Here is a 16,331-nt window from a genome sequence, read left to right as displayed (position 1 = left end):
AGAATGTGGGTACTGGGGAATCGAACCTGGGTCCTTAGGCTTTGCAGGCAAGTGCCTTAACTGCTAAGCCATCTCTATAGCCCTCATTGCATCTTTTATTGAGCTGCCTGCTCATAATAATTTGATGTACTATTTCATGTGAATTTGCTATTTTCAATAAAACATATATTGAAAATTATTTTACAAGATATATTACTAATACTTCTATAAGCCAAATAACAAAGTGAGAAAATAAAGAAACAAGATTTAGATTTTAAGTAAATGCTACATACAAAAATAAACAGAGATATACTCTAGAAAGTGTTTGATGGCAAGGTGTATTTTCCCTGATGAGAGCTATTTTAGTAGAGTTCAGGAGCTGCAGCAGTGTCAGCTGTTGGTGATGGGAGGATGCCATGGAAGAGAACCATGAAATTCCTCCTCAGTACTATGTAACAGAGATACAGGTAATAATTGAGGAACAGGAAGAAAGTCACTGTGATCAAAACAAAAGTGTCATATAAGATGTGATAGACACTGACAGGAGTTGAAATATGTACTAAATCCATTGGGACAACATTGTAGTTTCTATAAAAAGTTTTTAAAAAGTAAAATATTAAAGCAATCTGGTCATGTGAATAATAAATTTTAGAAAAATAAATGTAAAGAAACCAACTCTTTTGTGATTGTAGTATTATAAAACAACATTTAAATATTTTAACATGTGGTGATTTTCATGTTTGATATAATATGCCATGTCTTCATAGGCCAGAGATCTAGTTACATCCCTGCACTGAAGCCTTGACAAGCAGATCAACATATGCTTTACTATATATTAAGTATCACCCAAAATGGGATACTTCTATATCTATTACTGACAGCTGATTTATTATAATAAAAATTTGTCATGAAATTAATTATGGTATTATATCATGTAAATTACATTATTTTTTTAAAATTTAAATAGAAAACACATTTTAAAACACAATTTTATAAAGCTCAAAATCCTAGTTTTTGCATTATATATTACTAAGATGAAGTCTACAACTCCCTGTGGATCTAAGTGGAATTCTCATATCTATAAAATTGGGCTGAAAATGTGCAAGACTATGTTGCTTAATGAATTGTTTTTCTAGTTAAATAAGGCGGGAAGCATTAAAATAATGACAACGAAATATATTTAATCTAAGTGCATAATATAGTATAAAATTGTGTGAATTCACCTCATTTATTTACTCATTTCACGTTTGCAGATATGTTAGCATCATAAGGAAAATTACTGTGACCATGATTCCATGTCACCCTTCAATCTTTTCACATGTTTATGCTATACATTAGATGTATACAAAATAAGAAATTTTAGGATGTTTAACAAGTTAAAAAAGTAATTTCAAAATTCCATCTCATACATCAGATCATTGCTTAGATGCATTTTCAACTTATGACATCTTCCAACTTGAAGATATTTTTGGGGGTTAATTTCACAGACCTTTAACCTTCCTCGAGAAAAGTGCTATGAATTCATGAAGTGCTACTTGAAATTCTGGCATAAAGTTAAAATATATTGAAATAATAAAATAAATGAAATTTAATATTTTCTTTACCTACAATTAAGTGAATTCATTTTTACTCTTGCGTTTTAAAATAATTTTGCTTTTATCTTGCAGATTGTTGTCTTACGTGAACAAAATGTTCATATTCAGAGAAAAATGGTATCAAGTGAGGGATCCACAGAGTCAGAACATATTGAAGGGATGGAACCTGGCCAGAAAATCCATGAAAAGGTATGGTATGACACGTGTGGCAAGCTTTTACACAGAAAGGCTTATTTGCTGTATCATTTGATGAGATGCTGACATATTTTTTTACATGTGAATATTCTTTAGCACTTGTTAAATTATTTTGTTAACAGTTCATAATTATTACCTTTCATGCTCATTATTACTAATTTAATAATTTTAAAATTATACATATATATGTGTTGTACTTATGCATATGCATATTTACATAGTAACTTCTTGATGTTAAATAGAAATTTTTAGAGTAATTCAGTAATACTTATAATTGGGTATATATACAAGACAATAAATAAATATTAACATTTAATTTGCACATACATGTTATACATTTATATTCAGGGTCATTATAAATGCACTCCTGATATATTAAATATTCAGGTGCTATTATGTAAGCTATGATTGCATTTTTGTGATCTGTTCATTGAATTAATATTTTACTTATTTGTGTGTAATCCTAACAATAATTATGTTAACCAAGGATTGAAAGATTGCATAATCTGATATATATATACTAATGATTTGACCAATTTGTTTTGGTTTTCTTTCTTTGTTTCTTTATTTTTTTATAGAAGGGAATGAGTGAGTCTGCTTTTCAGTGGAGCTTAGATACAGGCAAAGGAAATCAGAAGGGATCTTTGGCCATGGCAAATGACATTGATCTACATGTGTTTCTAGTATAAGAGGAGGAAGGCAAATTACATGAAAGAAATATATGTAAATTACTTAGGGAGTTGCATAACCTGTGATTGCTTCTCTAAAAAATCTTAAGAGTGTACACCTGTAACAAGGTACAATTTGGATATTTAAACTTGCTAATCATTAAGACTACATGAATCAGTAGCTAAATTGATACAATTGTAAGTGCCAAGAGGTTCTCAAACCTAGAGATTAGGAACCATCTGATGGGATGAGAAAGCATTGCTGGACTTCTTCCCTCTTTCCAGGTTATAATTAGGCACTGCCTACGTGATGCGTGGAACTGAGGCTTCTTATGTTTCTTCCATCATTAGCAATGGAAATCAAGTCATCAGACTAACTTCCACACATGGCCTCTGATTCTGGTGGCTGAGAAATAAGCAGATTATCATTTAAGTTCTTCCAGTATTAGACTTTCTCCATGTATTTTATAGGAATTATAAACTAAGTGCTAATAATAAATTGAAATATTACATGAACATTTAGAAACTATTAGATTAATACAAAAATTTTATTTTCTTCAGCTAAATAACTTGATATAAATTAAATTTATGCACCACCAACTTGCTTAGGACAAGACAAGTACTAGTCAGTAAACAATATAGGAAAGGAACATGCAATTTTCTATTGATTCATTTAAATTATGCCATCAGTAGAATACTGCTATACATTTACTGGAGAATAATAAAATCACATGGGTTTATGTATAAAAATAGAATTTGTGGTCTGGTGTTTTCCTTAGCTTTCCATGACAAACAAATGCATATAATAACATTTATGTTACTAAAAATTAAAAAAAAACATGTCTCTTTTTGACTGTAAATAATTTGAGAGCTTGCATAGTTTTTAACCATATATATATATATATATATATATATATATATATATATATATATGTCATATATATATATATGACATTTTGCTTGTAGTCCTTAAGACCAGAGAGGAAGAGAGTATATATCTATATATATATGATGTATGTATATATGATTTTATGCCACCTAATAAAAATGTCATTTAGGATGGAAAGTGCCATCCATAAGTGTGTTGTAAGCTATACCATCCTCTTCTAGGTAAGTTCTCATGACAGTATTGCCAAATGATGTCTGATTTAGATTTCTTCTTCAGTAGGTAATACAGGGCAGTGTAGCTATAACTACTAATTCTAGTCAAGCGCTATAGAATGTAAGATATTCTCTGTCAGAGTGATTTTCAGAGCACATTTACTGAATCAGGAAGAGCTTTCTTGTATAATTGTCATTTGTCTCCAATGGTCATCACAGATATAGGTTCACATATGGAAGATTCTAAGTAACTAGTGAAGTGGGACATTCACATAAATTTCTTTACATACTGTGCTAGTATGGATGGATGTCCTCCAATACATTCAGGAATTTATTAAAGCGTGGAACTTAGCTCTCCAGTCACCTGGCTGGAGGAGGTGTCACTGTGGGCAGATCCTAGGTCCAGCCCTAAAGTGTGTTTGAGGAATTCCAATCTAAAGATATACAAAGTGCTTGAGTTTTGCCTGGGGGTTCCTGAATTATGCTTGCTTATGTGTTGTTGGTGGCTTTTCTCATTGCTTGGACCAGTGAAAGGTGACCATTTTCTTCTTTCATTATGGAACTTCCCCTATATGTAAGCTTCAATAAACCCTCGCTCCATAACTGTGCCCAGTTTGGAAGTTCATCCCACCTCATGAGGCTGAATGCAAAACATACCAAATTCTTGAGAGAATTTCAGCCAATGTAAAAGAGAGAGAGAAAAAAAAGAAGAAGAAGAAAACTCTTCTATTCTTAACTGATTCTCTTTTGTGAGGATATAACTCAAGATTTTTAAACATTAAGATTGGAAATACTATTTTAATTTTCTAAAAGTTATTTCAGAAGTTATTTCCAAGTGCTCAGGTCTTATTGTATTATCTTATAATACATATTATTGCTTACAATAGTATGTCCATATTTTTGACATGAACCATACATATGTGTGTGTACATTTGTTGTTGTTGTTGTTTTGTTGTTTTTTCAAGGTAGGGCCTTTCTGTTTCTTTCTAACCCAGGCTGACCTGAAATTCACTACGTAGTTTCAGAGTGACCTCTAAATCACAATGATTCACCTACCTCTGCTTTCCATTTGCTGGGATTAAAGGCATGTGCCACCATGCTAGATGTGTGTACACTTTTTGTAAAAACTAAACTTAAATAAAATAATTTCAATTCACATTAGGCCTGTGACGTCTTTTAATAAGGATGAGTCAATAAAGTTCTGCACATTATTCCATATTTTTTACTGACAACTGTTTCCAGTTATAAAATAATTTGTATATTAGTTAAGTCATTTTATGAGAATATGCCTAAGTTGCATAAATACAATACAGTATCTCTTCTCTTTGAACTTGTGTCTTTTTTATTGTTTTTTTTGTTATTTGTTTTTTGAGGTAGGGTCTCACTCTGGCCCAGACTGACCTGAAATTAACTATGTAGTCTCAGGATGGCTTTGAACTCACGGCAATCCTCCTACCTCTGCCTCCTGAGTGCTGGGATTAAAGGTGTGTGCCACCACGCCTGGCTGAACTTACATCTTTATAACATTGTAATTTGAGATATGACAAGAACAATGCATAATAAATTATCAATTTTAATCTAAAGTGTCAGAGATTTTTTATGTTCATTTTTGTTTTATTTTTACTTGTGTGTTTTTGTGTGAGTGCAGGTATGTTTTCCAAAGTCCACACTTGAGAGCAATTGTCAGGTCAGCCCTTGCCTATCCAGCTTCTAGAGGCAGGGACTCTGGCCATAGGTTCACTTTGGCTCTTCCTACACTTTCCAGGGGCTTCTGGGAAATGTTCATGACTTGCCTTCTCATACAAAGTCTGCATCCTGTGATTACACAAAGTCATCAAGGCTTCCAGCTCAGGACAAGGGACCTGGGGCTAGAACTCAGGTACTCCAGTTTTAATGGCAGGTGTTTTACCCACGGAATCATCTCCCCAACATGTAGAACACTGTATTACTGAGAACTCTCTTAAATGTATTTAAGCAAAGGGACAGAGAATGTTGTTTTAGATAATGGTTATCAGGAAAGGATGAATGTCCTTTTAAACACTAAGTTGCAAAATGGCTGTTCGAAGTAAAGAAGGTTTTGAGATATTGCTCAGCAGTTAAAGGTGCTTGCCTGTAAAGTCTGATGACCTAGGTTTTATTCCCAATACACAACTAAAGCCAGCTGCACGTTGTCTGAGTTTCTTTTGCAATGGTAGAAGGCCTTGATACACCCAACATCACTCTGCTTGCATCTCTCTCTCTCTCTCTCTCTCTCTCTCTCTTTCTCTCTCTCTCTCTTTCTCCTCTATCTCAAATAAATAACTAAAAATATCTCTAAATAAGGAAAGAAAAAAAATGAAAGTCTATAATTACATACCAGTGAAAGTAATAGAAAGTGACTTATAACCTTAGTCATATGTACCACCCTTGTTCACTGCAGCAAAATTACTTAAATTATGTAAGATAGATTTTTAGCCAATAAGTGATATTTTATGTTAGTGACTTGAGAATTCTGTTAGCATCTAATTGGCAAAAAGAGTTTCATAAATTCACAGTATGAAACGGCTTATTACTCATGAAAATATCCTATAACTGTTATCACCATTTGTCTAAAAAGAAAAGAAAAAATAAGAAATTAACTTAGCTGAAACAAGTTTAAGTGTTCCTATGTGACTTTGAATTTAATATTATTCAAAGAATAACATGTTCACATGGTAATAAGAATTCACAGAAAACTAAACTTACCTTGTTTAGAAAGGTCTCATTTTTTTTTTTCCATTTCCTTCTACAGGGAGAATAAATTTACAAATTTAAAAAATAAGCATGTAGTTCATGGAGATAACAGTATTCATAACTTGCATGGTCTCTACTTCAAATTCTGTGATTCCAGCTACAAATATTTGCTAAGTGATGTAGATCAGTGAATGTTAACAGTAGAAATATTGATAACAGAACCCCTGTGTTCAATTTGGTAAGAATATGCATTGAACATTAAACATACCCAAAGTATATTGCAAAACATAATGAAATGCATTGTCAAAATTATATTATATTGTTATGCAAATATTACATAACAATTTAAAGAAATAAGGATAGAGTCAGTCTTGTTTAAAAAAAAGTTTAAAATCTTCTGAATAAAACAATAAGTGCAATTCCACCAGGCTGGGAAGGTTCTTCTTCATCACATTCTAAGAAAGCAAGTGGGAACTAATGGCCACTGGCAGAAGCAGCAGGAGATTAAGTAGTGACCACTTGTGGGAGAGTCTTAAATTCTTACTTGTTCTGGCATACCATCCAATTTCATTTTTTTTTTTTTTTTTTGTGCAGTAGAGAAGTTTGGGTAGATTTTAAATGAAGAAGTATCTTAGTGATATTACTTCTTTAAAAATCATTTTCATGATACTTTTTTAGACATTTGACTTTTTTTCTCTTGAACCAGTAGTACTATTTTCTTAATTGTTCAGCGAAGGAAGTGAAGATTAAATGACTTATGTGATGCAAACTGTCTCATCTCTATATGATATGGTGATATAGTTAGCTCATATTACTTCACTACAGAAAATGCGTTCTTGCTGGTTTTTAGTTTTTTCAGAAAGTTACTTTCAGAACTAATTATTTTATTATATTCAAGAGTATGCTTTTAAAAGCAATGATAAGTTTATTGTTTCTATCTCCCACAGCCTCTCCCTCACATTGGACCCCAGCTATTTTTTCAATATTTTGGCACACTTCATAGCAAAAGCCTTTCAGAAGGGGTTTTAAACCCATTGTCCTTTATATATTCATTTTGAACCTTGCTTTGTAGATTTATGCCAGTGTGGGCTTAACAACACACCCCAGAAAAACTGTTACCTATTAGTCATTTATGTTTCTAAATACAATAGCCAATTCTCAGCACCTAGAATTGTTCTCCCAGAAGGATTTGCCATGACAATTCAATGTTTCCCTTGACCCACCTTCTCTACTTGTACTCTGGGAAACCACACTGCTTTTCTGTTACTGTACCAGCAGCTTTGTGTCCTTGGCTTTCTTACATCAAAACGTTCTTCCTTACTTTCTTATAGTGTAGTAGCATTAGTCTGCTTCATTGTAATTTTAAGGTTTTTCATAGCTTTAATTCCATTCATAATCTAATGGGTTACAAAACTTTGTTTGTAGTTCATATCCTAACACCAGTCACATCTACTCAGCAATCTGTTTGTACATGAACTTATGTATCTAAAAGGCATGGCACACTTAAAATATCAACAACTTAATCATACTCCCTCTACCACAAAGCTATCTACCTTCTGCATTTTTGGTATAATGGTTTAATTGAGTGGCCTCATAAACTCAGGCTTTAATCTTGAGTTACAGTGGGTGTACCCTACTGGGAAAGAGGTATGTAACTGGAGATGGAATTTGGAGTCCAGCCTTAAAGTTTATTTGAGGTCAGATGTTAAGTCAGCCCTGAGGTGTGTAGAGAGCAGTTTGGGGCTCTGGCTGGGCTCTGATTGGTGCTTGCTGGCTATTTGATGATGTCTCTCTGCTATGAATTCCAGAAGGAAGCCAGCTTCTACTACCATTGATGGTGTCCCACTGATATCTGTAAGCCTGAAATAAACACTTAACTCCCAAAAGTTACGTGTTTGTTCAGAACTGTGAAGCTAACTACAACAACAGGTGACAGGAATGTAGCAGACAGCTTCAGATTCACTGAGATGAACTTCCAGGCCAAGCACAATTATGGACAAAGGGATTTATTGAAGCTTACCAATCCAGGGGAAGTTCTATAGTGGCAGAAGAAGCTGGCCTGCTTTCACCAGACCAAGCAGAGAGAGAGAGAGAAGTACAAGCCTAGAAGCCAAAAGCCACAACACACTTCAGGAACTCCAGCTAGGCACACTTCGCATATCTTTAGGTTGAAATCTGAAACACACCACCACACCTTAAGATCCACCCAGTGACACTGCCTCTGGCCAGGTGGCTGCAGATGCAAACTACAAACAAATAAAAAACTGAATATATTGGAAGCCATTATTCAAACCACCACAAGGAATTACACCATTCTAGTTGAATATGCCAATGAACATAGCTACTCTTGTATATTTCCTCTTTCTCACTTCCCATATTGGCATGTGAAAAAATTTTATCTATTCTGCCATTATATCCAGAATCTCACCACTTAAGGCTTTTACTATCTTGTTTGAATCTCTATCATATGTCATCTTAATTTTTATAACTACCTCAGAGTGACTTCTTATGGGTTCTCCATGGTCTACTTCACTATGACATGAAATACAGTGATGTTTTAGATTATATATCTGAGCATCTGATCATCAACACAAAACTCATCAAATCCTTCCATTTACACAAAACTCCTCTGACCATGAAGTTCTTTTAATATTTTATGTTTTTTTATTTATTTATGAAAGAGAGAGAGAAAGATTCAGAGACACACAAACACACACACATATACACACAGAGAGAGAGAGAGAGAGAGGGAAAGGAGAATTAATGAACCAGGGCCCCTAGCTACTATAAATGAACTCCAGGCACATGCACCACCATGTGCATCTAGCTTCTGTGGATTCTATGGAATCGAACCTAGGTCCATAGACTTTGTAGGCAAGTGCCTCAATGGTTAAACTACCTCTTCAGTTCCCCTGGAATTCTTTATTTTCTGATGTCATCTCTAACTCTACCTATGCCTCCTTGAGTATTCATGTTGATCTTTCTCTTTTGTGATTCTCATGCCCTTCATCCAGATAAATACATGATTAATATCCTCCCTTTTATCAACTCCTTATTCAAATGCTACAACATAGTCCAACCTAAGGTATAATTTTAATTTCATCTATAATTTATGATCTTTCATGCTGGATACCAAATAAGCTCCAAATGGTTAAGATAGTTGTTTTTTTTTTTTCCTTCTGATTCTCAGGTGCCTTAAATAATCCCTAAAACCTAAGGCTGTCATAAGTATGTATTTAATGAATACATATAAACTCATTTTAAATCTTGTAATTTTATAAGTCATGTGTCTTAGAACTTAATCACAATATTCTGTCAAATTCCCTTTTTAAAGTCTATTGGGATTTTGATTGAAATTCCTTATGTTAATGAATTACTTTGAGAAGAACCTTATCTTGTAATGTTTCATTGTGTTTGTCACACATGTCCTCATTTATTTGTTGATATATTTATTTCAAAATAAAATTGTTTAATTATTCCTAGAGAATTTTTTTTAGATTAACACATTTATTTGCTGGCATTCACAATTTTGTGATAATTGAATCAATAGGTATACTGATGGGAAACTACTTGTCTAGGGAAATATATTTTACCTGTATGTGAGTTGCACTGTCAGCAATTTTTATAAACAAGTTTAACACCCTTCTATTTTATTGATATTTATTTATCTTACAAATATTACCAGTCCTTCACACATATAATTCTTTGTGAACCAATTGGGATACATTTAAGTTCACCTCTCTAACTACACATGTCACACATCCTTCTAGCCACTTGGAATACAACAAAAACATGCACATGACAGTCCTATCTGCCCTCAAGTTTATTCTCAAGCAAGTTGGAGTGAGTGATTGGAAGATAACAATAATTTTAAAATAATAAAATTTTTGACATGCTTGAATAGCATCAATTTGGGGTTGGGGGAAGGCATTGACAAACTAATAAAGTTAGGGAATCTGGTCATACTATAACATAAGTTGCTCAGTACTGGCCTTGTTATTGATTATCAGTTGACTAAGGGAAGAACATTCAGGAAGAGGGAAGTATGAAAGACAGTCTTATGTAGTAGAGAGATTGACTTGTTAGAGGCATAGTTAGTTTGACAGTGTGACCAAAAAAAGAGAAGAAATGGTAATAAAAGAAAATAGAGATCATGGAGATGAAAATGGAAGAGTAGAAGCCTTGAGAGAAGAAAAATTAAAATAGAGTCAGATGTATTGGGAGGAGAAAACAAAGACTTTTTTTAATAAATTGAATGACATATGAGAGAAAAAGAGTTCATGGGTAACTCTAAGGTGTTGGTACTGAGAATCTGAAATCTGAGAATCCAGGGTAGGATGAAAAGTAAACAGGTTTGGAGAAAGGGCACACATTGTGGTTCCTACATGCTGTCTTTGAAATCTCTATTTGATATCCAAGAAAAGAACCTGAATCAGAAGTGAAATTCACAAGAATAATCAATTTTCAATGAAAGTGTGGGTTATATGTAAAATTTTAAGAACACATATTCTGGTAGATGAGACAATAAAAAAATAAATATATAAATGTTAAGGTGAAAAACCGCTCTGATAAAAAACAACTTTTGAAAATAGAACATAAAGGACATTCTCAGTCACATCTGCTGACCCCAGGGGTGATCTGATTTATAGTTGTAGCACTTTCTGGAAAACCTCAACATATTGACTCAGACTTATACAATATCCACTTATTAACAGCTACTCAACTAATAAGTCATTTATAACTAACACTGAATCTATTTTCCCTATTTCTTTTTACTAGTCAATAAATAACAAATCTATCTCTAATTGAAAACTAAAAGTCTTACATTGGACTTTGGGTCTATGCTCTCTGTCAAAGGTCACATGAATTCTACTTAAACAATTAACCACTTATGACATTCTTCATAGCTATCACTGTGGTCCAAGAAAGCATCCTCCAATACCTACACTATGAAAAAATTCTCCAACTTTACCTCTAAAAATTAATCCTTGATGCTGTGTTCTACAAGGCAATGGACATATTTATTGAAAATATCAACTTACGGTACTGTGTGGGGGTCTACATGTGTGTAGTGTGGAAGGGCATAAATATATGTGCAGATTCATTTATGTGAATATGCACACAGAGGGCAAAGGATAGCTTGGTACTGTGCTAAGGAACAGCATCTACCTCTCCTTTGAGACATAGACTCTAATTAGCCTGAAGCTCACCTGGCTACACTCGCTGCCATGTGAGCTCCAGTGATCACTGTCTCTTCCTTTCCCCTGATGGAATTACAAGTGTGTGCCAACATAGGTGGAATTTAAGTGTGTACTGTAGGTTTTTTTTTTTTTTTTCTGTTTTTTCGAGGTAGGGTTTTGTTCTACCCCAAGCTGACCTGGAATTCACTATGTAGTCTCAGGGTGGCCTGGAACTCATGACCATCCTCCTATCTCTGCTTCCCAAATGATGAGGTTAAAGGCATGCACCACCACGTATCATTGTATACTGTGTTTTGAACTCAAATTGTCATGTTTGCAAAGCAAGAATCTTGCCCACTGAATCATATTGCTACACTTTATTCCATCCTTATGTATAATATCTTCCTACGGTTTCCATCTCAACAACAACAAAAAAGTCCCAAAAATGAACCCAACATGGCTCAGGGAAATCTTGCGGAAGAGGGGGCGGAAAGAATGTCAGAGTTACATGTTGGGTCATGATTTTCAGAGACATTTATCATACTAATAACTGGGGGCTAACTCCACAATGCAGGACCCATTTTCAATAACAAGGAGGGTCTAATGGGAGGGGGTAGATCACAGATGAGCCTAAATAATGGTACCAAACTGCCTGTATTTACTGAAAAGAAAACTAATAAATTAAATTTAAAAAATAAAAAAAAAAGTCCAAGTCCTACACTAGATTCAAACCACTCATCATACCCCCACCTATATCCACTCCCAGATGCTCACTGTACCTTGTCATTCCAGCTGTGCTGCTAGCTTCAAAACTACTAAAGCATCTTGCATTTCCCACTATGTTATTTTTGTGATCATCTGTCATTTGCTTACATGACAGACAGGTACCTATATGGTAAATTTTTGGCTCAGTGTATTGTTCATATAGTTGATTTTCTTAGGCATTAGCTTGACTTTTTGTTTTGTTTTGTTTTGTTTTTGTTTTTTTAAGGTAGGGTCTCACTCTAGCCCAGGCTGACCTGGAATTCACTATGGAATCTCAGGGTGGCCTCGAACTCATGGAAATCCTCCTACCTCTGCCTCTCGAGTGCTGGGATTAAAGGCATGTGCCACCATGCCTGGATTAGCTTGACTTTTATATAATATCCACTATGCTTATTTAGCTGATGATGTTCATTCTTTATCTGATATTGCAATTTAACTTAGAATACTATATTTCCCAAAATTTGTTGCATGAAAGTTTCCAACTGGGTAACCTACAATGTCATACAGATTCCTAGGACCTGGGGTGAGATAAGATGTTAGGGATTGTTAGTGACATGACAAGTCTATTCTGGGTGATAAAATATTCACAGATTGGATTATGTTTATAGTTGTGTGGCAGTAAGTATATCAAACACTATGTAGTTTTAGGCTTTAAAGTACTAAATTTCAAGTTATTAACTGTATCTCAATGAAACTATGCAATATAAGCATTTAATTTCTATTTCATTCAACCATTTGACATTTAAGAAAATGCTCATATATTTATATTCACTTTATATTCACATCAAGGTTTGGGGAGCTGGCACAGTGGTTAGGGGTGCTTACTTGCAAAACTTGCCAGCCATGGTTCAATTCCCCAGCTGCCAAGATTAAGACAGATAAGTGGCTAACTGGTGGCCACACACACACACACACACACACACACACACACACACTCAGGGTAGAAATAACTTGGGACAAAAGGAGCATATTCTATCGGTAGTTAACTTTTTATAAGCCATATATGATAGCTTGGGTAGATGTTACCTAATAGATTCAGGATATTAATTCAAATTTGTAAATTGTATTTCCAGCCCCCTGTCTGAAAGAGGTGTCATGGTGGGTGGATCCTAGTGTTCAGCCCTAAGGTATGTTTAGGGAAGCATCTGGAATTCCAGTCTGAGGCATGCAGATATCAGTGTGAGTTCTGCCTGGGTTTCCTGTTTGGCTGCAGATTTATGCTCTTGCTTTTGGTGGTGGGTTTTCCCTTTCTCCCCATTATGCAACTCCCCTGGATCTGTAAGCCTGAAATAAATTCTGTTCCTTTAATAAAATGTGTCTGGTTTGAAGGCTCATCATAGCAGCATGAAACTGACTATAACACTGTATAAAGTAATGGGTTTTATATGTGTCATTATACTTTATTCTAATTCATCCTCCTCCCCCACTGCCATCCCTATCCTTCTTTAGGCCATATATGCTCACCAAATATTCTGCTTTAACTTCATATACATTCCATTACCCTCTTTTGTATTACCTCTGCCAACCATTTTTTTTCTTAAAATGAGGCATTTATACTTATAGTTTATGAAGACATTTTAAAATTTCCTTAAATTTGATTAATATAGATTGAAATACATAGAAAGGCATAGATTAATTTCGTTTCTGAGTGTTGCTCAATGAAAGAATACTTGCTAAGTGTGCATGAGGCTTTGGGTTTCACCTAAAACCCTAAAAATATATTGCACTTTTTAAGCAAAGGATGTTCATTCCAGAGAAAAAAAATAAAGGACAAAAATGCATAGTAGGATAAAACTAGGCAGTGTATATCATGTGCTCAATGAATTGAAGATGTTAACATTTAAAATGTATTTCATTTAATTTGCATGATTACTAATTATGTTTAGTTAAATTATTCTCATGTTGATGAATTAAAATATACAATATTAGGGCTGGAGAGATAGCTTAGCTATTAAAGCACTTTCCAGCAAAGCCAAAGGACTTGGGTTCTATTCCCTAGATCCCATATAAAGCCAGATGAACAATGTGGCACATTTTTCTGGAGATTGTTTACAGTGGCAGGATGCCTTGGCATGCCCATTCTGTCTGTATTTTATCTCTCTCAAACTAACAAATAAATAATTAGATAAATACATGACAACATATAGAATATTAAGCAAGATTTTAATGGACTTCAGCTGTGTAAAATCACACTAATAATTTTTTTCTAGTTATAAAATTATTATTCAGTTGCACTGAACAAATGTTTGTCAAGTATATATGTGTGTGTGTATACATATATAGGAATATATATGACTTGTGTTCATGTAAATGTGTGCCTACCCATTAGTATAGAAGCAATATGTGGATTATATGCTAATTTATTAATATACATAATTATGAATGCTAAGCACAGTGTGTATAATATTAACCTGTTGATTTGCATGGTCTGATTAGAGGCAGTAAAGGAAGGATGAAACAAGCTAATAACAAAAGTTTTCATATTTTATGCAATAATGCAAGTCTCAGATATTTCTATTTCACAATTCCGAAACTTTCACTTATAAAAAGTTTGAGTTATACTAGTGTACTGGGAAGAAAGCTCAGTCATTAAAGGTAACAGCTTAGAAACCTGCTGACCCAAATCCAATTCCCAGAACCCAAATAAAGCCAAAGCAATTGGCACATGCCTCTGTAATCCCATCACTCCCGTGACAGTGAAAGCTGACTGGAAGGAAGCTCACAGGCCAGCTAGGTTGTCCCACATAGTGACAAGATCAACAGTGGAGACCCTGTCTCATGCAAAGTGGAAGCAGAGGAGAAAGAGCCTGAGGTTGTCCTCAGACTTCTACACGTGTGCTGAGGCATGCACATACCTATACACCCAAATACACTTAATACACATCCATACATACATACATAAGATCTTTAAAGTAAAACTGTTATGTATAATGTACATGCAAATTTATGTGCAGAACTGTATGATTGTAATAGAAGAAAACACTATTCCAATCAAAACAGAGACATTCCCTTCACCCTTCAAAGTGTCTGCATGCACAGCTTGTGTAGTCAATTACACCCCCACTGCACAGGCCCAGGCCTCAGCCTGTCTACTTCCCTGCTGCTATTGATAGGAACCGTCGTCTATAGAAAGTTCTAAAAATGGAATCACACTGTGTACTCTTCTGCACCTAGCTCTTTTCCTCAGCATCCTGTTTCCGTGATTCATTCATGTTACTGCAAAGGTCGATGGTTTATTCTTTTCCATTGCAGGAATATACACAGAAATTCTATTTGCTTATCTGAAGAATATAGAGATTTTCTTTGACTTTTTTTTCAAAGGCTTTTAAAATTTAACATAGTCTAGTGTGTTAAAGTTTCCCAAAATGAGTTCCCATTTATAACTAGTATCCTCTTTAAAATATGTCTACAGAGCTAATCAATGGGAAATCATTACTGATCATCTGGTAACAGGACATCCATAATGTGGGTTTTGAACTTTACCTAATGAAAGAGTGAGGGACATTTCAGAGGATGCTGCTGTCCTCCCCGTGGCCAAGTCCTCTGTACTCTGCTGGGCTTGACATCTGCAGGGTTGCTTGCTGAGGAGTCAAACTGCACCTCTCCAGGAATGTCGCTTAGGAAGCAGGAACTATGAACTGACAGAGGACAGCTATTTGCACATTGAAAAGATTGTCATTATTAAGCAACAACTGAGAACTGGATTAGAGAAGGCTAGAACCACTTGCCAAATTTGTAACAATTGAGCTGTGATCTTACTCAGTTTTTGTATTTCTGAAATATTGTTGACCTCTATATACAATATAAAAAAACCTGGGTAATTATGAGGTTTCAGAGAACCTCTCCATTCTGCACACCAATAGGGAAATTCCTCTACACCATTAAGGAAGGAAACCATATCTGTCTCACCTGTCTTTCCCAATATATTGTCTGCTATTGCTTCATTGGTTAGTAGGTTTACAAATACTTCTTGCCAGATGTCTGCATCTTCATCCTCTGTTTTTGATCTTTCTGGTTTTATGCCTTTATGGTTTTTGTTCTTTCTCCTTCCTCAGACAGTTCTGGTCTATGTGATATATTCAGTATAAAACTAATGAGCTATGTAAAAGCACACCTCTGTTATCTACAAAATGCAT

At 34.6% G+C, this 16,331-nt stretch overlaps 1 protein-coding gene across 20 annotated transcripts in view; it reads left to right on the top strand.

Moving 5' to 3' along the window:
- Ppfia2 (PTPRF interacting protein alpha 2) overlaps nucleotides 1–16,331 on the top strand; it is a 441,464-nt gene that overhangs the window by 311,013 nt on the left and 114,120 nt on the right. For all 20 annotated transcript variants that reach the window (XM_045152128.1, XM_004650146.2, XM_045152145.1 and 17 more), the window contains one exon: nucleotides 1,647–1,763. In XM_045152128.1, coding sequence (XP_045008063.1) covers nucleotides 1,647–1,763 — 117 coding nt within the window. The remainder of the gene's footprint in view (nucleotides 1–1,646; nucleotides 1,764–16,331) is intronic.

Source organism: Jaculus jaculus, chromosome 6, assembly GCF_020740685.1.
Source record: "Jaculus jaculus isolate mJacJac1 chromosome 6, mJacJac1.mat.Y.cur, whole genome shotgun sequence".
NCBI lineage: Eukaryota > Metazoa > Chordata > Mammalia > Rodentia > Dipodidae > Jaculus > Jaculus jaculus.
This window is presented reverse-complemented; position numbering and strand designations above follow the sequence as displayed.